The 25,694-nt window shown below is 40.0% G+C and overlaps 1 protein-coding gene across 1 annotated transcript in view; it reads right to left on the reverse strand.

Moving 5' to 3' along the window:
- Nucleotides 1-647: 647 nt before the first annotated feature.
- The window catches only part of LOC124722764 (ras-related protein Rab-9B), a 42,514-nt gene continuing 17,467 nt past the window's right edge, over nucleotides 648-25,694 (reverse strand). The window contains exon 3 of the mRNA XM_047247901.1: nucleotides 648-3,570. Within this exon, the coding sequence (XP_047103857.1) occupies nucleotides 3,109-3,570 (462 nt within the window). The 3' untranslated portion in view covers nucleotides 648-3,108. The remainder of the gene's footprint in view (nucleotides 3,571-25,694) is intronic.

Genomic DNA, 25,694 nt, shown 5'->3' on the forward strand with positions numbered 1-25,694 from the left:
GCCAGTGACAAAAACGTGCAAGGCCAAAAAATGCATTAACAATGCCAACATCACAGATACATATACACTTTGCATTTTCAGTACATTAACTCAACTACTCCAGAGTAAAATGTCGACTAAGACAACCACTCATAACAAGACAGAGAAAATGTGCAGTATCAAGAAAAAAATAATGTATTTACCTAACTATTAGAAGACCATGAATATGAGATAACTCATTATTTTAATATGCTTCTTGGGAGTTATTTTTTATTTTAAATAAATACTCGTTAATCAAAATTACAAATTGTCTCACTAATGTAAAGTACCTTAAGATCAACCAAAAAGATTTATGTTATTTTAAACACTTCAAAATTATTGGTTGCCTAAATTATAATGATATATTCCCAATCTTATGCATCTGCCCAAATAGTCAAGTACATTAGTATGCAGCTTCTGGGATTTACGGAGGTGCCCCATCCCATGATTGAATCTGTCAAGCAGATTAACGAGGACCAGTGTGCCAGCCCACTTGGATGTGGTTTTAAGCAGTTCATCACATTCAACTAGGTGAATACCAGGTTAGAATCCATATCCAGCCTCAGTTATCACTCGGATAACACTACACAAATTCCATTCCATCCCGTGGGTAGATTGGAGGCGGGGGGGGGGGGGGGGGGGGGGGTCGCCAACAGGAAGGACATCCAGCCACCTTTTATCAATAATATTGCCAAATTCATAAAATAATGTGCTGATCCTGCGAAAATACAGGATAAAAGCCACAAAAAAGAAGAAGATATTCTAATGTTATACCCCACCTTACTGCCACACAGTTTTTTTGTGGCCTCTGCTTTAGGTATGAACATTAAAGTTGGCATGACACTGAGTTAGCATTACACTTGTAAACTGCCAACTGTTAGATCTACCTTTCTCAATGAAGTCACTGTTATGACTAGGATCCATAATCATTCTGTATAAATTACAATCATTACAGATTTGATAATGAAAGCAAACTAAATGCTGTGGTCAATCTGAAAAAGATCATCATCATGATCTCCAAATGTTGGTTTACCAATTACATAAGATACTTGTAAATTTGATATCTGATATCAAAACAAGTATTAATTTTTAGTGTTCAGCAGCAATAAGTACTTATTGTAAAACCGCTGAGGTCAAGTACTAAAGTTTCACCTGCAAATGAAAGATTGCAGGTTTTTTAAGGGTGAATTTGAAAAATTTCTTCTTATAGCCAGGTAAATACAGTATTCCTTCCACACAGTACAATACAGTAAATAGGACAATACATGATGACAGTATTTACACAAGATGACAAACTTACTGAATAGAAGAAATCTATTTCAACAGCATGACACTAGATCACAAAGTGGCCATCAGCAAAGAAACTCTTAAAATTAAGTAATAATAAGTGTGTGTAAACAAAAGTTACAAAGCACTGGAGTGGCTTCTTTGCTGATGTAAAGTTTCAATAGAAGGCAATAATGTCAAAATTATAATGCTATGGTCACCAATTTTTCTTAATCCTCCCAACATATCTCTTGGAATAGACAAACAACAAAAAACCAAATCACATTTTGTATAACAATGAATGTCAAAATTTTAAGTCTCCATTGTAAAGTCTCTGCATCATTAACAGAAATCCTAATAGCACGAGAAAGAAGAATTAGTTAATAACCTGAATTAGATAAGAGCTTGAATAAAATAGAGAAGTAGTTTATTGCTTTAAAAAATCTAATATCAGTACGCTGACACAGTAAATGGCTTGTTATTTTCAATATTTGTGTAATGTGATAGTAGTAGAATTCAAATGCACATTTCAGAAAATAGTGGAAGTTTGTATAGTACATGACACAAAACTAAAATAACTGGACTGATGAAATTATCAAACCACAATTAAGAGTAGAAAGTAAATCACTTGTACTCCTATATATGCAACTTAATAACATCACTGCCATTATAAGGAACTAATACTGTACGACTTATCTTTGCAGCATGAATATGATGTTCTTACTCACAAAAACTACAACTGCAAATTCTCATATATTTAATGGTAATTTTAAGGAGTTATTTTTTACTTGCTAATAGTGAGAAATGAATATTGTACTGTGGCAGTTCAATAAATGTCTATAAAGCGTAATATTGTATTCAATAAGTAACTACAATTTTACAAAGATTAATGTACATATATAAGAGAAATATGCAAGTTCAGTAAACACTTACATCTACAATACTTTATCAAAAGCCATTTAAATGATACACTGCAGTGATAAAATATGTCTTTGCCTTAAAAAATTAGTTAGATATTGGAACATTTCAGCCTTTTTAAACATCAACATTATTTTACAGTACTGTTGCATGCACTTTCACATCAGTTAAGTCTCACATTTCAAAATAAGCAGCATTTGAAAAAAATGCAACAGCATTATCATGTAGTAAAAAATAAAGCCAACCAGTTCTTGGTCCAACATCCATTTAAATATGCACAAAAACATTATTTTAAATTACTCTAATTTTAAAATTTCGCTTCAAGCATTTACTGTAGATATGAGTTTGGTGAATTTCATTGGTATAATATTTAACATTAATTGCTTAAGTATCTCTCTCATTCCTATTTCCTTTCATACTTAAATGAGTCACTACAGGAGACAAGCTGCCATTAGATTTTTGTTTTTTCATGTTACCATTACCACATGTAAAATGGGCATGACCCTACATTTAGAAATTTTACATTTCCAAATATATGTTCACAAATCACACCTTACCAGTTCCTTTCAATTGCCCAGGATAGCATCATATTATATATTTTTTCTAAAATAGTTTTCAAATTACATTTACACTATAAAACAATATTTTCATTTGATATTTGTCATTTTCAATCACCAAGCAAACTTATCATTGCCTTCAAACAAAACTTCGGAACAGATACAACATAAATAATATAATCATGATACATGGACTGTTCTTCAATGAACACTGTCAACAATGCTTAATACTGATGCAAATAAACACTTTGGTGAACAACAGAAAAACAAAGCTATAACCATTTAAATAAATGCTAAGTGCAATGTACTGACTAGGTAGGGAACTGTTGTAGCTGCAGGCCATTTACAGCTACTCATTGTTTCCTGCAACGTACAAACAGCAAGATGACCTCTGTTCTGGTTGTTGCCTTCTAAGATCCACTGTTTCCCCAATATACGGACGATCCAGTTTGGCTTCTAGCTGTGCCCAACTCTCAACAGCTAATGAAAATGCTTCTTGTACATTTGTTGCATCTTTAGCACTAGTTTCTACATGTGGTAGATTACCGTTTTCCAAACACCAAGCACGTGCTTCTTCTGTAGTAACTTCACGTTGCTCATTACCCATATCCACTTTGTTCCCAACGACCAAAAATGGAAATGCTGTACCTTCTTTAACGTCAGCATAATATAAAAACTCATTACGCCACATTGCCAAGTTTTGGAAGCTGGCTCGATCATCGACTGCATAGGTCAGAAGACAAATGTCAGAGCCACGATAAAATGGGGTACGGAGGCTTTTAAATCTCTCCTGACCAGCAGTATCCCATATCTGAAACAAAAGACACAAAGAATTATTTGAGTGACATCTTTTGTGTTATAAATAATATATTCATTTGTATGTTACAGGTAAGAAATATGCCAAAGACAATTAGACGATACACACTGATGCCATGTAAGTACAACAACACACAACACAAATAATTTTGCTGCTTTTCTAGCAATTTCTCAGAATAGAATATCTCCATATAATTAAACATATGTATAATAAATTTGTGCAAACAATAACTTGGATGAAATTACCACATTTAATTATTAAAAAGCCTAAAATTTTCTTTCATTCCATGACAGTATAATCTACATCTTTATTCCAGATAAAAGATTCACTTTACACCTTTACACTTTGTGCAGGGTATCAGCCTTGATCACACAGCACTATCTTAGTACACAAGAACTTCACTTATCTGGCCCTCATTAAGTCCAATTTCTGGTTTATCCAGATTCATTTTTGTTTCCTTTTCTTTTTCTTTAAGATGAAAATGTGTGGTACACAGTTGGTACAGTGTGTTGTACATACAGCTGTTATATTTGCACCACAGGTAGTACAAAGAGCAGAGAATGGCAGCTGGAAGCTTGGGACTGGTATGCTCTATTCTACCTGTGGTGGAAACATAACATCTGTACATAAAACAAACTGTACCAACTGTGTACCACACATTTTCATCTTAAAGAAAAGGAAACAAAAATGAATAAATCTAACTTAATGAGGGCCACATCAGTGAAGTTCTTGTGTATTACGACAGTGCTGTGTGGGCAAGGCTGATACCCTGCACCAAGTGTAAAGGTGTAAAGTGAATCTTTTACCTAAAACAAAAATGTACATTGTACTGCCATGGACTGAATGAAAATTTCAGGCATTTTAATGATTAAATATGGTAATATCATCCAAGTTATTGTTTGTATACATTTATTATATATATGTTTAATTGTATGGAGATATTCTATTCTGAGAAACTGATAGAAAAGCAGCAAAATATTTTATTCTATGGTCTGTATAGATCTGTTTGTTACAGAACTGTACCAGTATGTTCTTTTGTTCCTTTTTGAGTGTGCACAAGTGAAATGGCTGCAAAGTGAATGAAAGTGGTCATTTCAGTGGTCAAAAAATTGACAGCATTAGACAGAATAGGCAAAGGAGAACTGAAAACGAATAACCGCAGAATATACAATAGGGACATCAACTGTCTTAGACTGGAAGGAGAACTGAAAAGAAATGCAAGACTTCTGCTTTAAAAATATGACTACAGAAAGTTTGCAGAATTCTTTGAAATGTTAGCAAACATTCCTGGTTGTTCAGATGTAGACAACAGTGACACAGATGTCTTGTCACAGAATGACGGTGAAGCTGGTTACAGGATGATAACTGATGAAGAAATTTGTACTGCTGCCTGCTGTACTGCAGAGAACAACAGTGACTGTGAAGTAGACAATGATGTGGTGTTACAAGGGGAGAAATAAACATTTCATGCGGAGGCAATTGCGTAGCTAGAAAAACTGACAGTATATCCAGAATGTCACATGGAAAACACTCCAGCTGAACTGATGCCAGCGAAACATCTGTGCAATTGTGCTGCTCTCCTACACCAATCAAGTTTGCCACAAAAGACACTTCACACTATTTCGATAAATAAACACGAGTAGATCACAGGAACTATGTAGTATAAGTGCCAAAAAAGTGTTTCATGTCAGTATCAAAATAAAAAGTTTGTATACAGCAGAATATTTCGGGGTCATCCAGATTACATCTGGTCCTGCCTAGTCCAGATAAATGAAGTTCTTGTGTACATGACGATCTCACCATCTTTTATCTTGACTATGTGATAAACTGCTGTTACAAGGACAGAAATAAACTGTAAAAAGTTATTCTGCTTTCATAACACATTACAAATGTGCCAGCAATGTTTGTAGCGGTAAGATTAAACATTAGGATGCTCCAATACAAAATTTCAAAACGTACAGCAATAAATTTTTGCTGTAAGTACAACACAGAACAGTGACCATCCAAAGCTACATGCATGATTCTAAAGGAATTATTCTCTTATATGGGTAAATCCTTCTCATCCTTCCCCACAAAGTCCTGAACAATTATTTAACACATTTAAGAACATGTAATATAATGTGTGTATATGACAAGTAAATGCCGATTATCTGTATTTAAATTTTGTCAGTTCAGACTGAAGTTGCACAAATGCAACACCATCTATTAATTGCTCATGAAGCCACAAGTTACTGTTTTGAGTCAGTTGTCCTTTTATAATTGAGAGTGAAAGCAAACAATGGCTTCAAAAAAATCATTGCTCTCATCAGTTACAAAGAGCATCCTGTATACCATTTTTGTGTGCAAAAGGGCCTGCAGCTGCTCAAATTAATCGGAACACAGTAATTAATGGTGTTGAGACTTTAAAAATGGCAGTACACACACACATTATGAAGAATGGAGTGCCAGGTCCAGTATCCAGATCTACGAAATAATGCAAGAAGTGATGATGGGTGCTCTGGCTGATGAATTTCCCTACATTCGACACACCAATATTATTTACACGAGTGTCATGGAAAAATTCGGATATTGCAAATTGTGTTTGTTCAAAGTCAGTACTGCAGACCCTACTGACCGACACAGAGCAAAGTATATAAATGCAGACAAAAGCTTATCGACCACTATCTACAAGGTGGGGATTATTTGTTTATTCATGTTGTTATGGGATACCCAGAATCAGAAGAACCATCATAGCAGGAGACCAACTTAGCCAAAACTTAAAACTTCAAGCAATCTCCTAACTCAAGCAATGGTTAAAAAATGACAAAGAAACCAAGCTTGCCACTGTCAGTCGGCTCAATTCCCACACAAAGAACATCTACACAGAAGGATTTAATAAGCTAGGGTAAAATTATGAAAAATGATTTGAAGTGAAAGGCAACTTCATGGAAAAGTTAAGTAAGTTTGTAGAAAACTATGACTGCCAATGAAAGCTTTATCCAACTTCTTTTTAATGACCAAACAGCTCTTACTTTTCATGTGTCTCATACAATGCAAATATGTTCTCTCTTCTCTCTCTCTCTCTCTCTCTCTCTCTCAACAGATGGCAATGCAATCATTAAAGATCATCATTAGTATTGGTGTTGTTTGTCGAAAGTATCAGCCATGTCCTTCATGAAATACTTGCACTGGTAATTATCTTGAATGACTAGTGCAAAGCAAACAAACTTAATAGATGGCTCTGTTGAAATGTAAATCTGGGTTGCTTTAGAATGATCTAAAGTAAGGTACTGAAATAATCTGAGACAAATGAGGATCAAAAAAATATATGACTGAAAGTGAATAAGATACTGGCTCAGTTAAAACTGCACTCTCTCATTCACTTACACAATTATTATCAACCACATTTTTCTAAAGCCAGCTAAAAACTTGTACAAAACAACATTGTAAAGACAAAATAAAGAACTCAGGAAAGTACAGCTGGCCATGACTTACAGGAGAAAGAGAGCGGCGGATCTGGATAAATGAGGGGGGGGGGGGGGGGGGGGGCGGGGGGAGGGGGGGAGGGGATTGAACGAGTAAACTGTGTTGAAAATACATTAAAGTCTCCTTCCCAATAATTTAGGAACATGAAACTTCCTGGCAGATTAAAACTGTGTGCCAGACCAAGACTAGAACTCGGGACCTTTGCCTTTCGCGGGCAAATGCTCTATCAACTGAGCTACCCAAGCACGACTCATGCCCCATCCTCACAGCTTTAATTCCGCCAGTACCTCATCTCCTGATAGGATACTACACAATATCATGCAAATTATTTAACGTATAGAGGGTGTTACAAGAAGGTACAGCCAAACTTTCAAGAAACATTCCTCACACACAAAGAAAGAAAATATATTATGTGGACATGAGTCTGGAAACGCTTACTTTCCATGTTAGAGCTCATTTTATTACTTCTCTTCAAATCACATTAATCATGGAATGGAAACACACAGCAGCAGAACGTACCAGCATGACTTCAAACACTTTGTAACAGGAAATGTTCAAAATGTCCTCCGTTAGCGGGGATACATGCATCCACCCTCCGTCGCATGAAATCCCTGATGCGCTGATGCAGCCCTGGAGAATGGCGTATTGTATCACAGCCGTCCACAATACAAGCACGAAGAGTCTCTACATTTGGTACCGGGGTTGTGTAGACAAGAGCTTTCAAATGCCCCCATAAATGAAAGTCAAGAGGGTTGAGGTCAGGAGAGCGTGGAGGCCATGGAATTGGTCCGCCTCTACCAATCCATCGGTCACCGAATCTGTTGTTGAGAAGCGTACAAACACTTCGACTGAAATGTGCAGGAGCTCCATCGTGCATGAACCACATGTTGTGTCGTACTTGTAAAGGCACATGTTCTAGCAGCACAGGTAGAGTACCCCGTATGAAATCATGATAACGTGCTCCATTTAGCGTAGGTGGAAGAACATGGGGCCCAATCAAGACATCACCAACAATGCCTGCCCAAACGTTCACAAAATCTGTGTCGATGACGTGATTGCACAATTGCGTGCGGATTCTCGTCAGCCCACACATGTTGATTGTGAAAATTTACAACTTGATCACGTTGGAATAAAGCCTCATCCGTAAAGAGAACATTTGCACTGAAATGAGGATTGACACATTGTTGGATGAACCATTCGCAGAAGTGTACCCGTGGACGCCAATCAGCTGCTGATAGTGCCTGCACACTCTGTACATGGTACGGAAACAATTGGTTCTCCCGTAGCACTCTCCATACAGTGACGTGGTCAACGTTACCTTGTACAGCAGCATCTTCTCTGACGCTGACATTAGGCTTATCGTCAACTGCATGAAGAATTGCCTCGTCCATTGCAGGTGTCCTCGTCGTTCCAGGTCTTCCCCAGTCTCGAGTCATAGGCTGGAATGTTCCGTGCTCCCTAAGACGCCAATCAATTGCTTTGAACATCTTCCTGTCGGGACACCTTCGTTCTGGAAATCTGTCTCCATACAAACGTACTGCGCCACGGCTATTGCCCCGTGCTAATCCATACATCAAATGGGCATCTGCCAACTCCGCATTTGTAAACATTGCACTGACTGCAAAACCACGTCCGTGATGAACACTAACCTGTTGATGCTACGTACTGATGTGCTTGATGCTAGTACTGTAGAGCAATGAGTCGCATGTCAACACAAGCACCAAAGTCAACATTACCTTCCTTCAATTGGGCCAACTGGCGGTGAATCGAGGAAGTACAGTACATACTGACGAAACTAAAATGAGCTCTAACATGGAAATTAAGCGTTTCCGGACACACGTCCACATAACATCTTTTCTTTCTTTGTGTGTGAGGAATGTTTCTTGAAAGTTTGGCCATACCTTTTTGTAGCACCCTGTATATATTTATGTCTACTAAAACAGAGTGCACGTCAGCTAGTACACTAATCTCTGTTCTCTTATCTGAATATAACATACAAACCATTAAAACATGAGACAACCAAATCTATGTCACAAGTACTGTATTTTTGTGGATCTTCTCATCAGATCAGGAAGACTTGTCATCTGACTACTTCTTATATGTACATGTGTCAGGTTCACCTGATCTGCATAGACTGAAGGAAGAAGGAAGTTTAGCGTTTAGCATCCCATAATTTATGAGGTCATTAGAAAGAAAGCACAATCTCATACTGGGGAAGGATGGTGAAAAGCCTTTCAAAAGGCATCATACCAACATTTTTTTTTTTTTTTTTTTTTTTTTTTAGCAGTTTAGAGAAACCTTTGGCAAAAAGGAGGATCCTTCAGCCAAGTAATTGGTTTCACAAGCTGTACCTTTTGTCCTTACACTATCAGCTACTCTTCTGTCCACTAAAACATGACTCTGTACCTTAAAATCAAGAAAATGGCATGTAGGGGATAATGTACTCAGCCATGGGATTTGCCATGTACATTACCTCAATTGCTATATTCACTAATTCCTTTTTCCAAAATTTCCTTGTGCCCTGACATCCATCAGAATGACACCCCCTACCCGGCCCTTGTACAGGGCTAAGGATGTCCGGAATGTTCTGGACTTTTATCTTTCTGGGTAGTCATGGATTCTGAGCTGATAAAGAATTTCACAACATGAATATGACTCAGAAAGAGCCTGCATGTATCCAAGGAAATCTCAAACATCTGGCACATAGCAGGTGCCCAGAGATTGACTGCTAATTATGGTTTCAGCTCAACAGCCACCTATCACTTTAGCATATAGAGTACCTAGAGCAAACTGTTCGAGCTCATGTGAAGACGGCCAAAGACAGATTTGGACCATTGTCCTCCCGAATGTGGGTCCTCAGTTTACAATAATGGAACAATGAAGCACTGGCCAATCACAGCTGAAGAATCCTGAGCTCGAAAAAGCTGAACCTCATCACTGTTGATGGAACTCAATGATAAATTAATATTGTATGGCCCTGGTGGCACATGTTGCTCACTGAAAGCTACAGACGAGGAAAGCAGTAACTGCTCTAAAACATTTTGACTGAAGAGAGCATACCTGCACTCCAAGTAACTACAATAAATTATTTTTATTACATTTACTTGCAAGAGTTCCAAAATATCGCTCAATGATTAACGGGAGACGGAAGGCAAGTGGGCTTCAAAAATTCGATTTTTAGATTTTAGCATATTTGAAATGCCTGGTCTTTCCCATGTAAAACAGTTTTTGTTTTGTATAAATATGACAATTTTTTCATGAGATATGATTCCTGACACCCTGTGCAATCTGGCAATTAAATGCCACATCTTCCCTTTTGCGCAATGCAGAGATAATGCACAGCATTCTTTTACTCATTGTATATTATTTCATACTTCTGTTTTATTGCTTCAACGTTTCCTATCCTGTATCTACTATCGACATTCATTTTTCCGATCATGTTTGTTATTGTTTTCGAGTGTTAATGGTTGTGCTTAGTGAAGTTTGTTGTGAGTGAAGTACCTGTTGATTTGTATTTTCTTCGGTTCCCTGTGTTTTCAGAAAAAATTGCCTTCTGTCTCCCCTTAATTCTCTTTCAATTGAGCTTAATTTAGTAAATTTATTTCTGCACATCATTCTTCAAAAATCCCAGCCACATATTTGCCACAATTCTCAGCATTGTAATGACTATTTCTCAAAGCAACAAGAGAATATTAACTCAAATATGAAAGGACACTACACTTAATACCTGACAGTTCATACAGCATAACAACAGTCATACTAGCAGTCATAGAAGCAGCAGAAAACATGTTGTCAAAATTTTGAATTTGGCCCCTGGGCCTTTGACATCAAATGTCTTCCATTCAAGGTACATTAACATCACATTACTTAAACATCCTTTTGGGTTTCATAATTTTGTGCAATGCTCTAGAAATAATCTGAATAAATGTAACAAAAGTAGTAAATGTTTGTGTAAAATATACCACTTCCAGATTCAGATCCTTATGAAAAGTCTCCGTAGAAGTATTAACTACTGACCAACACTACAACTTTTGTTTCGTTGTCAACATTAGCAATTCTTATCATCTGGGTTGTTATACGATTATTAATAAATGCACTGGATAACATGAACATTTAAGTCACAACAGCTCACATTCTATCATAAACTAATTGTTGCTAACAAACTGAGACACAGTACCTGTAATTACTTTGCACTGCAACATATCAAACACCCTTCAACTCTAGTACAACTTATGTCCCAAGTATACATGGTAGTTCATAATTCCTACTACAGGATTCAAGGGTTCATAGAAGGGACTGAATATATAAAGTTTTGATATGACACTTGTGTCCAAAAATGAACAATTTGGATTCAAATTAAGTTTGAATATCAGATCAGAGGGATAGAGAAACAATTAAAATCGCTCGAAAGAGGAAAGGCCGCTGGACCTGATGGGATACCAGTTCGATTTTACACAGAGTACGCGAAGGAACTTGCCCCCCTTCTTGCAGCAGTGTACCGTAGGTCTCTCGAAGAGCGTAGCGTTCCAAAGGATTGGAAAAGGGCAGAGGTCATCCCCGTTTTCAAGAAGGGACGTCGAACAGATGTGCAGAACTATAGACCTATATCGCTAACGTCGATCAGTTGTAGAATTTTGGAACACGTATTATGTTCGAGTATAATGACTTTTCTGGAGACCAGAAATCTACTCTGTAGGAATCAGCATGGTTTTCGAAAAAGACGGTCGTGTGAAACCCAGCTCGCGCTATTTGTCCACGAGACTCAGAGGGCCATAGACACGGGTTCCCAGGTAGATGCCGTGTTTCTTGACTTCCGCAAGGCGTTCGATACAGTTCCCCACAGTCGTTTAATGAACAAAGTAAGAGCATATGGACTATCAGACCAATTGTGTGATTGGATTGAAAAGTTCCTAGATAACAGAACGCAGCATGTCATTCTCAATGGAGAGAAGTCTTCCAAAGTAAGAGTGATTTCCGGTGTGCCGCAGGGGAATGTCAAAGGACCATTGCTACTCACAATATACATAAATGACCTTGTGGATGACATCAGAAGTTCAATGAGGCTTTTTGCAGATGATGCTGTGATGTATCGAGAGGTTGTAACAATGGAAAATTGTACTGAAATGCACGAGGATCTGCAGTAAATTGACGCATGGTGCAGGGAATATCAATTGAATCTCAGTGTAGACAAGTGTAATGTGCTGCGAATACATAGAAAGATAGATCCCTTATCATTTAGCTACAAAATAGCAGGTCAACAACTGGAAGCAGTTAATTCCATAAATTATCTGGGAGCACGCATTAGGAGTGATTTAAAATGGAATGATCATATAAAGTTTATCGTCGGTAAAGCAGATGCCAGACTGAGATTCATTGGAAGAATCCTAAGGAAATGCAATCCGAAAACAAAGGAAGTAGGTTACAGTATGCTTGTTCGCCCACTGCTTGAATACTGCTCAGCAGTGTGGGATCCGTACCAGATAGGGTTGATAGAAGAGATAGAGAAGATCCAACGGAGAGCAGCGCGCTTCGTTATAGGATCATTTAGTAATCGTGAGAGTGTTACGGAGATGATAGATAAACTCCAGTGGAGGACTCTGCAGGAGTGACGCTCAGTAGCTCGGTACAGGCTTTTGTTAAAGTTTCGAGAACATACCTTCACCGAAGAGTCAAGCAATATATTGCTCCCTACTACGTATATCTCGCGAAGAGACCATGAGGATAAAATCAGAGAGATTAGAGCCTGCACAGAAGCATACCGACAATCCTTCTTTCCACAAACAATACGAGACTGGAATAGAAGGGAGAACCGATAGAGGTACTCAAGGTACCCTCCGCCACACACCGTCAGGTGGCTTGCAGATTATAGATGCAGATGTAGATGTAGATCTCCCTCTTCACAGTACACACACAAACTATGAAGGTGGCAACGTTGTCTGTTGCAATTATGACATCACATACCATTTTTATCCGAAAGCAATAATGGCTGCAAGAAACTGATACATTTGCAACTAGATAGTTGTGGCACTCCACAACAGACACAACACAATCTCAACTTGGAAGAGGAGATCCTTCATCACGTAGAAGAGAATCTTATGACTAGATCTTCTCAAAACATTATTCATGCCATGGGCTCCTGTAAAGCACACAGATCAGAATGCAATAGTCTTCACTGTGTGCATATTGGAGTAGATTTGACAGTTATTCCATCTTCAAACAGTTAATTTCTAGACATGGGTTCATTATCAAAACTTATCTCCTAAGCCCTCCCTACAACCCCTAGAAGCCTGTAAGAGGAACTGTTAAACACTCTGCATACCAAATATAATATGCTCAAGCTGCAAAATTCAACCAACAACATGACACACATCTATTATCAATCAACTTTACGTACATGGTCCAGCACACTTACCATAAACCTATGACAGAAGCATTTTGAGTTATAGGGAAGAAGTTCAGGAAGAGATCCAAAGATCTTTTGGTGATTTACAAATACATCCAGCTGAGGAACACAAGAAATTATCAATGTCAAGAAGAATATTTGCAGCCCAACATTCAAAGCATTTTGGGGGTGGGAGAGGGGGGAGAGTTAGGGGAGTAAACAGCAAGGTCGTCTGTCCCTCAGTCAACAGAAAAATCGCCTGGAGATAGTTTTGTCTGCCAGAAAGTCTGTTAAATTATTAAAGTATGTAGGAGTTGGGAAAGTGATGCAAAGTAAGCAAGACTGATGCCAGAACTGAGACCTAATCAAGGGAGCTAAAAGTATATGAGCTGGTCCAGCATGCAGGTCAGAGAGCCAACGAGGGCTCCCCCAAGGCTCACCTGTGGCTTGAGAAATGCGACTCACATCTGACCCCCATGAAGCCAATTGAACGCTAATACAGTTACAGAGGTTGTAATAGTAAAAGGAAGAATGCTAAAAACATAACAAATGTCTGTTGCACTGAGAACTATAAAATAATTACCAAAGAAAAATTGCCAAATAACTGCCTGTTTCCAGAAGTTATTTTAATTAGACTACCACAGCTGGCATCTCATTAATGCCATGTTCAGGCCCATATGCACTCCATGTATAGACAATCAGGTACATGGATGAATGCATAACTGGAGCCATCAGTATTTGGATACCATGAATTTTTTGTGGTGTGTGTACTTCACACTTGACAACAACTGTTGCTTTCAAATCTTCGAAGTACAAACACCACAAAAAACCATGGAATTCAGATACTGATGGCTCCAGTTATGCATTCATCGATGTACCTGATTTGTCTATACATGGAGTGCATAGGGGCCTGAAAATGACATTAATGAGATGCCAAGAGTGGTCGTCTAATTAAAATAACTTCTGAAAACAGACAGCTGTTTGGCAATTTTTCTTTCGTAAATATATGACTGCCTGCTGTCCCGTATCCACAGTGGATCAACAGAGACTATAAAATAAGGTGAAAGAAACTCTCAGGTCAGAAGGTGTGGCAAGGTGAGTACGTGTTCATCCCTCGCACAGCCCTCCCACTCTACATCAGTTACAGATACAATGTTAAAGATGTGAACAGCACCACATCTTCACGAAAGTATTAAACTTAGCCAACTGCTTTTTCATCATCAGTTAATATCAAGGATGAGAATCCATAAGGTACCACCTTAGAGAGCTACTCCTACAACGGAACATACGGTGTGGCAGAAAAAAAGAGGTAATCACATCAAACAGCAACTAAAAGAGTAAAAGAAGGGTGACCAAGGCAGTTGATAGTGGAGGAAGGCTCAAGGGTCCTCCAGACTCGGCATGTGGAGCCAGACACCCCATCCCCAATCATCCTGCCCTTGCCCCAAAAGCACTTTAAAACAATATATCAGAGAATAAAAATTACTTTCATGGAAAATACGAAGAACCAATGTGCATCATCTGCCAATAAAGGAGACAAAGAATCCAGAAGATCATGTTTAGCATGGAGAGCCAGAAGGAAGTGCATTCCATCAGGTCATGAGCTACTCTCTCCGTAACTCCAATGTGGGGGCGCTTAGTTACAGAAAATGAAACTACAGGTTAATCTGGTATGACTATGAGGAAGCAACATATGATGGTGGATTCCTTCTGGGAATAATAGCAGGTGGTCTGAGTAGCGAGAGTAGACTCCTTGATATTGCAAAGTTTATTAGTTCTTCTCCAACTGAGGAGATGTCTTATCCACATCCACAAATCTGCAACTGGGATAGGCGACTTTCCTATGTTAAAAATGTGGTTTGGACTGTTTTTATTCTGAATGATTATAACATTTAAATAGCACTTACAGTCAATATTCTCATGAAATATTTGTTATTTTTATGTAATTAAAGCTTAAAAAGCATTAAATATAAAGACATTCTGCCACCGAGCAGTGTGTCAGCAGTGGGCAAGTAGCAGCAAGTGGCTTATTTAGCGTTCATATAAGTGTTGTAGTCAAGTTGAAAATTTGTTCGAGTGTTCTTAGCACACTTGTTTACTTAAATCTGCCAAATCATTGTGTAGTTTTTTAATTACTAGAGGCAGATTTGCATTTTAATATCTGTGACATGTAAAGTCGTGTAGTCGTCTGTCATTTGCTTATTTCTTTCAAATAGTCTTTGTACGTTACTGACAGTACAGTTAGCCTTCTGCTGCCGAGCAGTGTGTCAGCAGTGCACAAGTAGCAGCATTAATGCATTTACTAGGTGGTCTTATATTTTAATAACCGTTTAAATTTTGTGTCGAATTGTTTGTGCTCTCTGTAGATTAGTTCAGACGTTCTTTGCACAACAGTATTTAGCATGGATAGGGACTGCGACTGCTGTGTTCGGATGCGGGCTGAGTTGGCATCCCTTCACTCCCAGCTTCAGGCAATGTTGGCTTCAGTCACACAGCTTGAGGCTGTTGCCAATGGGCATCACTGTGGGGGTCCACACTGGGGCTTGTCAGGGATGGCTCGTCCCACGCATCCCCCGATCGGACTACAGCTGTGGCTGCCCGGGATACTGCCCACACTGAGGTTGACCCCTCACCCATGGTAGAGTGGGAGGTTGTCTCGTGGTGTGGCAGGGGGTGAAAGACATTCCGGAGAGCTGAACGGAAGGCCTCTCCAGTTTGTCTGATGAACCGGTTTCAGGCTCTGTCTCCAGCTGATACTGATCTTTGGCTGGACATGTCTGCTTGTCCTGTTCCAGAGGTTGCCCCTCAGTCTGCAAGATCCGGGCAGTCACAGTGGGTGTGAGCTTACTGGTAGTTGGGAGCTCCAACGTCAGGTGCGTTAAGGGCCCCTTAGGGATATGGCTGCAAGGGAAGGGAAGGGAAGGGAAGAAAACCAATGTGTACTCCGTGTAAATACCGTGGGGAGTCATTCCAGATGTGGAAAGGGTCCTTCTGGATGCCATGAAGGGTACAGGGTGCACCCGTCTGCAGGTGGTCGCTCATGTCGGCACCAATGATGTGTGTCGCTATGGATCGGAGGAAATCCTCTCTGCCTTCTGGCGGCTATCTGATTTGGTGAAGAGTGCCAGTCTCACCAGCAGGATGAAAGCAGAGCTCACCATCTGCAGCATCGTCGACAGGACTGACTGCGGACCTTTGGTACAGAGCCAAGTGGAGGGTCTGAATCAGAGGCTGAGACGATTCTGCGACCGTGTGGGCTGCAGATTCCTCAACTTGCACCATAGGGTGGTGGGGTTTCAGGTTCCGCTGGATAGGTCTCTTTTTTTTTTTTTTTTTTAGGGCAACAGCCTCAAAGGGTGCGGGGCAAAGTCAGGACATGCGGGGACCAAGCAGTAATCGGTACTGTAACTGTAAACAGTCAAAGCTGCGTTGGTGAAGTACCGGAACTTCAAGCACTGATAGAAAGCACTGAAGCTGAAATCGTTATAGGTATGGAAAGCTCGCTAAAGCCAGAGATAAATTCTGCTGAAATTTTTACAAAGGCACAGACGGTGTTTAGAAAGGATAGATTGCATGCAACGAGTGGTGGTGTGTTTGTCGCTGTTAGTAGTAGTTTATCCTGTAGTGAAATAGAAGTGGATAGTTCCTGTGAATTATTATGGGTGGAGGTTATACTCAACAACCTAGCTAGGTTAATAATTGGCTCCTTTTACCGACCTCCCGACTCAGTAGCATTAGTGGCAGAACAACTGAGAGAAAATCTGGAATACATTTCACATAAATTTCCTCAGCATGTTATAGTCAATTTACCAGATACAGACTGGGACACTCAGATGTTTAGGATGGGTGGTAGGGACAGAGCATCGAGTGACATTATACTGAGTGCACAACCCGAAAATTACCTAGAGCAATTAAACAGAGAACCAACTCATGGAGGTAGCATCTTGGACCTAATGATAACATACAGACCTGAACTTTTCAACTCTCTAAGTGCAGAACAGGGAATCAGTGATCATAAGGCCGTTGCAGCATCCCTGAATATGGAAGTAAATAGGAATATAAAAAAAAGGGAGGAAGGTTTATCTGTTTAGCAAGAGTAATAGGATGCAGATTTCAGACCACCTAACAGATGAAAATGAAAATTTCTGTTCCGACACTGACAATGTTGAGTGTTTATGGAAAAAGTTCAAGGCAATCGTAAAATGCGTTTTAGACAGGTACGTGCCAAGTAAAACTGTGAGGGACGGGAAACACCCACCATGGTTCAACAACAAAGTTAGGAGGAGGAGGAGGAGATTAGTGTTTAACGTCCCATCGACAACGAGGTCATTAGAGACGGAGCACAAGCTCGGGTTAGGGAAGGATGGGGAAGGAAATCGGCCGTGCCCTTTCAAAGGAACCATCCCGGCATTTGCCTGAAGTGATATAGGGAAATCACGGAAAACCTAAATCAGGATGGCCGGACGCGGGATTGAACCGTCGTCCTTCCGAATGTGAGTCCAGTGTGCTAACCACTGCGCCACCTCGCTCGGTAACAAAGTTAGGAAACTACTGCGGAAGCAAAGAGAGGTTCACTGCAAATTTAAACACAGCCAAAACCTCTCAGACAAACAGAAGCTAAACGATGTCAAAGTTAGCGTAAGGAGGGCTATGTGTGAAGCGTTCAGTGAATTCGAAAGTAAAATTCTATGTACCGACTTGACAGAAAATCCTAGGAAGTTCTGGTCTTACGTTAAATCAGTAAGTGGATCAAAACAGCATATCCAGACACTCTGGGATGATAATGGCATTGAAACAGAGGATGACATGCGTAAAGCTGAAATACTCAACAACTTTTTCCAAAGCTGTTTCACAGAGGACGACCGCGCTGCGGTTCCTTCTCTAAATCCTCGCACGAACAAAAAAATGGCTGACATCAAAATAAGCGTCCAAGGAATAGAAAAGCAACTGAAATCACTGGACCTGACGGAATACCAATCTGATTCTACACAGAGTAGGCAAAAGAACTTTCCCACCTTCTAACAGCGGTGCACCACAAGTATCTAGAGGAACGGAAGGTTCCAAATGATTGGAAAAGAGCACAGGTAGTTCCAGTTTTCAAGAAGGATCGTCGAGCAGATGCGCAAAACTATAAGCCTATATCTTTGACATCAATCTGTTGTAGAATTTTAGAACATGTCCTTTGCTCGCATATCATGTCATTTCTGGAAACCCAGGATCTATTCTATAGGAATCATCATGGATTCCAGAAACAGCGATTGTGTGAGACCGAACTCGCTTTATTTGTTCATGAGACCCAGAAAATATTAGTTACAGGTTCCCAGGTAGATGCCATTTACCTTGACTTCCGGAAGGCGTTCAATACAGTTTCGTACTGTCGCCTGATAAACAAAGTAAGAGCCTACGTAATATCAGACCAGCAGTGTGGCTGGATTGAAGAGGTTTTAGCAAACAGAACACAGCATGTTTTTCTCAATGGAGAGACATGTACAGACGTTAAAGTAACCTCTGGTATGCCACAGGGGAGTGTTGTGGGGCCATTGCTTTTCACAATATATATAAATGACCTAGTAGATAGTGTCGGAAGTTCCATACGGCTTTTCACGGATGAGTATACAGAGACGTTGCAGCATTAGAAAATTGCAGTGAAATGCAGGAAGATCTGAAGTGGAATGGCACTTGGTGCACGGAGTGGCAACTGACCCTTAACATAGACAAATGTAATGTATTGCCAATACATAGAAAGAAGGATCCTATTTTGTATGATTATATGATAATGGAACAAACACTGGTAGCAGTTACTTCTGTAAAATATCTGGGAGTATGCGTACGGAACGATTTGAAGTGGAATGATCATATAAAACTAATTGTTGGTAAGGTGGGTGCCAAGTTGAAATTCATTCGGAGAGTCCTTAGAAAATGTAGTCTATCAACAAAGGAGGTGGCTTACAAAACACTCATTCGACCTATACTTGAGTATTGCTCATCAGTGTGGGATCCGTACCAGGTCGGGTTGACAGGGGATATAGAGAAGATCCAAAGAAGAGCGGCGCGTTTTGTCACAGGGTTGTTTGGTAAGCGTGATTGCATTACGGAAATGTTAAGCAAACTCAAGTGGCAGACTCTGCAAGAGAGGCGCTCTGCAACACAGTGTAGCTTGCTGTCCAGGTTTCGACAGGGTGCGTTTCTGGATGAGGTATTGAATATGTTGCTTCCCCAGATACATAGTCTGCTTCCCTCCCAAGGAGATCACAAATGTAAAATTAGAGAGATTCGAGTGCGCACGGAGGCTTTCCGGCAGTCATTCTTCCCGCGAACCATACGCGACTGGAACAGGAAAGGGAGGTAATGACAGTGGCACGTAAAGTGCCCTCCGCCACACACCACTGGGTGGCTTGTGGAGTATAAATGTAGATGTAGATGTTATCGAAAACACTCCGTTACTGGTTGATCCTCTGGTGACATTACAGGCTAGGAGTAAGACGAGGTTATACTTGTATTATAGGAGTATTAGCCAAAGTTACGATGTTTTTACATACTTTCACTGCAAACAGTTTAGCTATTTAGTGATGGAAGACGCAATTACAAGTTTTAAGTAACAATAGAAAGGAATTTTGTGAATGCTGATGGTGGAAGCCTTGCCAAAGTTGATGTGTTTATGCTTCACCCATTTAGAGTGGCAATGTATGCAACAATGGACATTCTTTTCCCTGCTCCCTGCAACATCTTTAAATTCGCTCGAAACTAAGGAATTGTGGAACTTTTGCAAATGGGTCCATATATTATAACTGTATTGTCGGCTATCAGTCATGAACTATGACACAAAGCACAATAAAATTATGCTTGTTAAAACTTGGTGCCGATTTCCTCTGTAGAAGGAGAGTTATTGCATCGGAAAGGCATTCCGTGGAGCAATGGATAGCATTTTTGACTGCAGTGAAAGGGGTCACATGTTCGAAGGACCATCATGGTAGCTCAGCATGTTTGGTTAGAGGGCTGCTTGCCTTCTGTAATTAAAAAAAAACTGAGTACAGGACTCAACAATCAATTTGAGAGGATGTCATCTGACATCAACCCAGACCAAATGCAATGAACAATACCAAACAAAACGAACAAAGAATAAAGTCCTGGTAGGGTCATAAATTTTTAAAAGTTTTACATGAAATACAAAAATTGTGTTAGCAAGAACTGATTGTAGGAGTTGTTTCAATTGTGAGGTGTATTATATGTAGCTTCAATTTAGTCTTATTTTGAGAAATGGACAATAGAGGATCAATGCATTTACTTTACAAACAAACAATTCATTTTTTTGGAAAGCATTGCTAATAGTGAAGATATAAACATACGTTCACAGTACAACGAGGTGTAGGACGATGAGGTTATACGGAGAGATATAAAGTGCGTACAACATGAGGCGACACAAATGTAAGGGCTGTGATGTTTGTTTGTGGAGACTAACATTAGCATTTGAAGCAGACATACTTCATCTTTATGTAGGACGATGAAACTGCAGAAGTTTAAACAATAAAGACATAGCTAGACAGTATGAAGATAAAAACATGGTTTCTAATAAAGTAAAAAGTGTGTGGCCACATTAACTAGAAAATATCTTTTTGAACGTGAGGTGAGAACAGCGATTGCTAATGTAAGCACACATAAACGGCATGGAAAACACAATAATAATATGTTTCTGATTGGTGTGGTGAAATTTTATAATTGTAATTTGGTTTTTGTATGGGAGGACAGTCACGTTATTTCACAAATAAGTTAAAATGTTTTTTCGGGTTGGATTTGAACCAGCACTCTATGGGCATCATCTAATAAAATTCGACAGTATCCCCTTTAAAAAGTGAGCTGTCACATAATTGTGGTGTAGTTAGGTAAAACAACCATTTCAACTTAGACCTTAATTTCGTTGAATGACACTACCCTTCGTCGCAACAGTGGAAGAACATATCTTGGAGATAAGTTAATGTTAATTTCATAGAGCAAGACATTTTTTAATTAAGTTAGTGAACTTGTGTGTCGACATAGTGGCAATTTGCCAGTAAGTCCAACCGCATTTTATGAATCATCTCATTCTCTGGAACACTCAAAACCAACTTTTCTGGAGTTTTTGTAGATGTATTTGTACAGTATTCTACTACACACCATTTTTAACTCATTTTCCTAAACATAAATTCCAAAGCAAGACTTCACTGTGAATTAGCATCATGAACTACAAGTAGCAAGCTAGCCAGTGACATCATGACTCTAATGGAGCATTTTAGCGAGTATTCAAATTATTTGAATTTCATTCCTGTTTTTTATAAAAACATATGGAAATTCAAGAGGAAAAATAACATATGAGGAGCATAAAATGACATAGTTAATCATTTAATACAATTTCCAGGGAAGAGTCAAATACCCTATTGTTGAAACGAATGTTGGGCAAGTAATCTTTTCTCTAGCCGAACAGCTAGCCAGTTCATTCCCTGAGATACCCACATGACTCATGACCCAGAGAAAGAGAACAGAGCAGGCACTACGACTAAAGTCAGTCAGAAGGGCAGGAATAGCAGATATCACAGGGTGACAAGAGTAACATCAATAAATTGCCTGGAGACTGCTCAGTGAGTCACTACAAATTAAAATGTTGTTGAGGGATGTCTGTCTAGTAAAGCAGTGCTCTTTTAACGGCTATCAGCTCTAGTAAAAACACTACGTCCCCAGAAACAAACTTTGTTCTTGACCGTCCTACCCACGGCTTTACAGCCACCAGTGTAAATGATGGTAATACCCCTATACTTCTGAAGAACAAAGAGGAACACACACTGGAAAGTTGAACCTAAATCATAGTCTGGATACTAACCAATGGGACGGGAGGGGGAACACGAGGAGCACATTCTAAGGATGTTAGGCAGAAGTCCCGGCAGAGTAGTCCCAGCAGAGTAGTCCCAGCAATGAGTAGACCCACCCCAAGGGTGGGGTCATGGGATCACTGTCCCTTGTATGCAAAAGGAATTTGATATTTGGATTATTGGGCCGGAGCCACATGGTGACTGCATAAATGAGAAGACTATGTACAGACTAGTCCTGTAGGTAGACTTTTCATTTATGCAGTCACCATGTGGCTCCGGCCCAATAATCCAAATATCAAATTCCTTTTGCATACAAGGGACAGTGATCCCATGATCCCACCCTTGGGGTGGGTCTACTCATTGGTCAGTCTTACTCCACGATGAAGGACTCCATCCAACAATTTCATAGCTGAAGGTGCTGCTGAGCCATAAAGCTGGCAACCATAGTCCAATCAGAACAAAAGCTAGACCAATTAAACCTTGAGCGGGTGCGGCCATGTAAGAAGTACGCTAAACACGAATAATTGTTTTTCACTGTTCCAGCATTGTTTCACAATTGCGAACCGATACTCAGTCCTTCATTACTGATTCAGCTAACTCAGTGATAAATTGTGTTGTTATATGTCCAAGTCGGCATGCAGTAATATAAAATACACAGCAAGCTAGGTCAGAAAAAAATTTATAATCCATGCAAGAAAATGATCAACAATATGAGCTAGCAGCACAACACCACAATGAGGCAGATGTCTACAAGATCATGGGTAATCGAATAAGCATCTGACTAGGATCTGATGCAACTGTGCTTCGAGTGGGTCATTACTGTGGATAACACCAGTCAGTGGCAACGAATGATACAAAGGAAGCTTAGTTCATAATTGTTTACTTAAACAGTGCTTTAATTCATATTATGCACATTTATTTTATTATTGTTTAATCAAACTATGTTTCACTCTTACATGTTTACCTTGGTAACATTAAGACAGCTATTCTTCGCATGGGCAGAAAGTATGTCGCGTGCCCACTCATGTTATGAAAACTTGCACACCCATTGAAGATTAAAATAGGGAAAAGTAGTGTGATCGGCAAACCAAGTGGTGTGAGCAACAAAATGGAGTGGGTTAAACAATTCATGCAGCTAGTCTTTAGTTCAATATGGGGCAGCCACGTCAGCTTTTTATCAACAAGGAGTCCAAAAATCAGGACTTCGCATCAATGTTCCAGTGCAGAGTACCCAAGCACAGTTCTTGGCCAGGATAGACCACACTGAGATGACAGAAACTCATGACACATTTTCATGATATAGAACTGCAATAATGGGAATGGGTACAATTGGCAGCTGTCTGATTGGTGCCTTGGAGTTGACATTTGGCCAAGGCTACAGATTGGGAGCTACATCAAATGCAAATGATGTTGACATTTAGAGTGGCGGTGACCAGTGTTTGGACTAAGGCCACTAGTCATTAATAGCTATAAGGAGAGTGTAAAAAACAGCATGGATCCCTGTGGGATGCTGCTCCCTAGGACCCGTGGAGAGCTGAGTGAATTACTGAATACAGATTGGTAGGGAGTCTCAAAAGCCCCCATCATGCAGGTTAAGTACATGATAGTCCCAGCCAAGTTGTGTTGTATGCCTTATGCACATTAAAAAAGATTGTAATGAGGTGTTGGTGTTTAGAAAAAGCACGTTGGATTGCTGTTTCCCACCTGAGCAGATGGTCAATATTGGATTGAGCTTTAAACCGCACAGATAGGGAGCAAAAGGCCCCGCGATTCGAGAACCGAGCACAGTAGTCAGGCTACCAATCTTTCAGACAGTTTGCGAACACACTGATGAGGCTAACTGGTCAGTAACTGTTGATGGACATTGGGTTTTAGCCTGGTTTATGGATTAGGTCGAGAGTACTATTTAGCCACTACAAAGGGAAAACACATTATAGCCAAATATGGTTAAGATAATCAACAGATGAAGTATGAGTAACATTCAGATTTTGGGATCATGTGATGATGAATCACGTTAGGGGCTAAGGAAATATTGTGTGACAAGCCAAGAGCCTAAAGCAGCTGCCAGTCAGTGAAAGGTTCATTATATAATTTGATGTGATGGGGTCAAAGATAAGGGGATGTCCTCAACTTGTCTTTTTTGAATTTGAAAGATAGCCAGGTAAGAAGAGGACACCAATGCAGTCACAAAACAGGTCACGAGGTGTTCAGCAAGAAGTAAAAGTGTCAGTAAATATACCACCACGAAGCGGGATATCAGGGCATCTTTGGCGGCCCACTAGACCACAGAGCTTAGCACACACCTGGGATGAAAAGGCATACATTCCCAAGGAGGAGCATTTCTTCTTACTGTGTTTAATTACATAGAGAGCCTTAGCATGCAGCTACTTAGAAAGTGAAGAGTGTGGTCTGTGAAGGAAGTCACTTGAGGCATTGCAGGGGCCTTTTACGGTCCTGAATAGGTGTTCCAATGTCTGTTGTCCAGCACAGCACTGGCTAACACTGGAGTGGGTCCATAGAATACGGAAACTAGTTCCAGCAACACAGGTGATCTCATCAAAGATGTACCTCACAACCTCATCGATGCAGTGTGACAGAGGGGACACAAGTGATGGCAGAGATATCCAAGTGCCAGTTGGCTCTTTGACAAGCCCAACAGAGTAAATGGTCTGTCAGGCAGTGACAAGGAAGTGACAGCATCACCAACAAATGATCACTGTCACAAAGATTGTCGTGCAACAACCATTGTAGCAAAGCCCTGACACTGAGGGAAGAGTTCATAAGGTCATTAGCCAAATAGGTGCCATGGGCAACACTGAAGTGGGTACGAGTAGAGTGATTGAGGAGAGGGAGATCAGGATTGGAAAGAAGCTTGTCAATCAGAAGGCAACTCTGAGGGGTGGTGTGCACTGAAATCCCAAAGGAGGAGAAAATGGTGGAAGAGTTGTTGGATTAATCTCAAGGTAAGAAAGTGACCTGCCTGGAGGTAAATAAAAATTACAGATGGTGATTGCTGGGGTGGTTTGCAGTCCAACTGTTATTGCTTCCAATGTGGTACAGAGGAAGCTCTACTCATTGTACAGATCCCTCCAGATGCTCTCTTGGGGCCAGAATAGTTCCAACACAATGCATAGTAACCTCTAAGATCTGGATAATGGTCATCAGTGCAGTGTGTTTCTTGAAGAGCAATGCAGATCACAGAACAGGAGGAAAGCAGCAGTTGTAGTTCTGGCAGGTGACAGTAATATCTGTTGCACTTCCACTGAATTACCATGTGGAGGGTGTCCTGGTTATGTCTGAAGGGGTCAGAAGGGCAGGTTACTCCCCAGGATCACTGTGTCACCAGTGGGGTGGAACAACATCAATGAACATTGGTTCGAAGTTGTATCTCATCGGACTAGCAGTCTCTCAAGATTTCTGCTTTTTCTCTT

Source organism: Schistocerca piceifrons, chromosome X, assembly GCF_021461385.2.
Source record: "Schistocerca piceifrons isolate TAMUIC-IGC-003096 chromosome X, iqSchPice1.1, whole genome shotgun sequence".
Lineage (NCBI taxonomy): Eukaryota > Metazoa > Arthropoda > Insecta > Orthoptera > Acrididae > Schistocerca > Schistocerca piceifrons.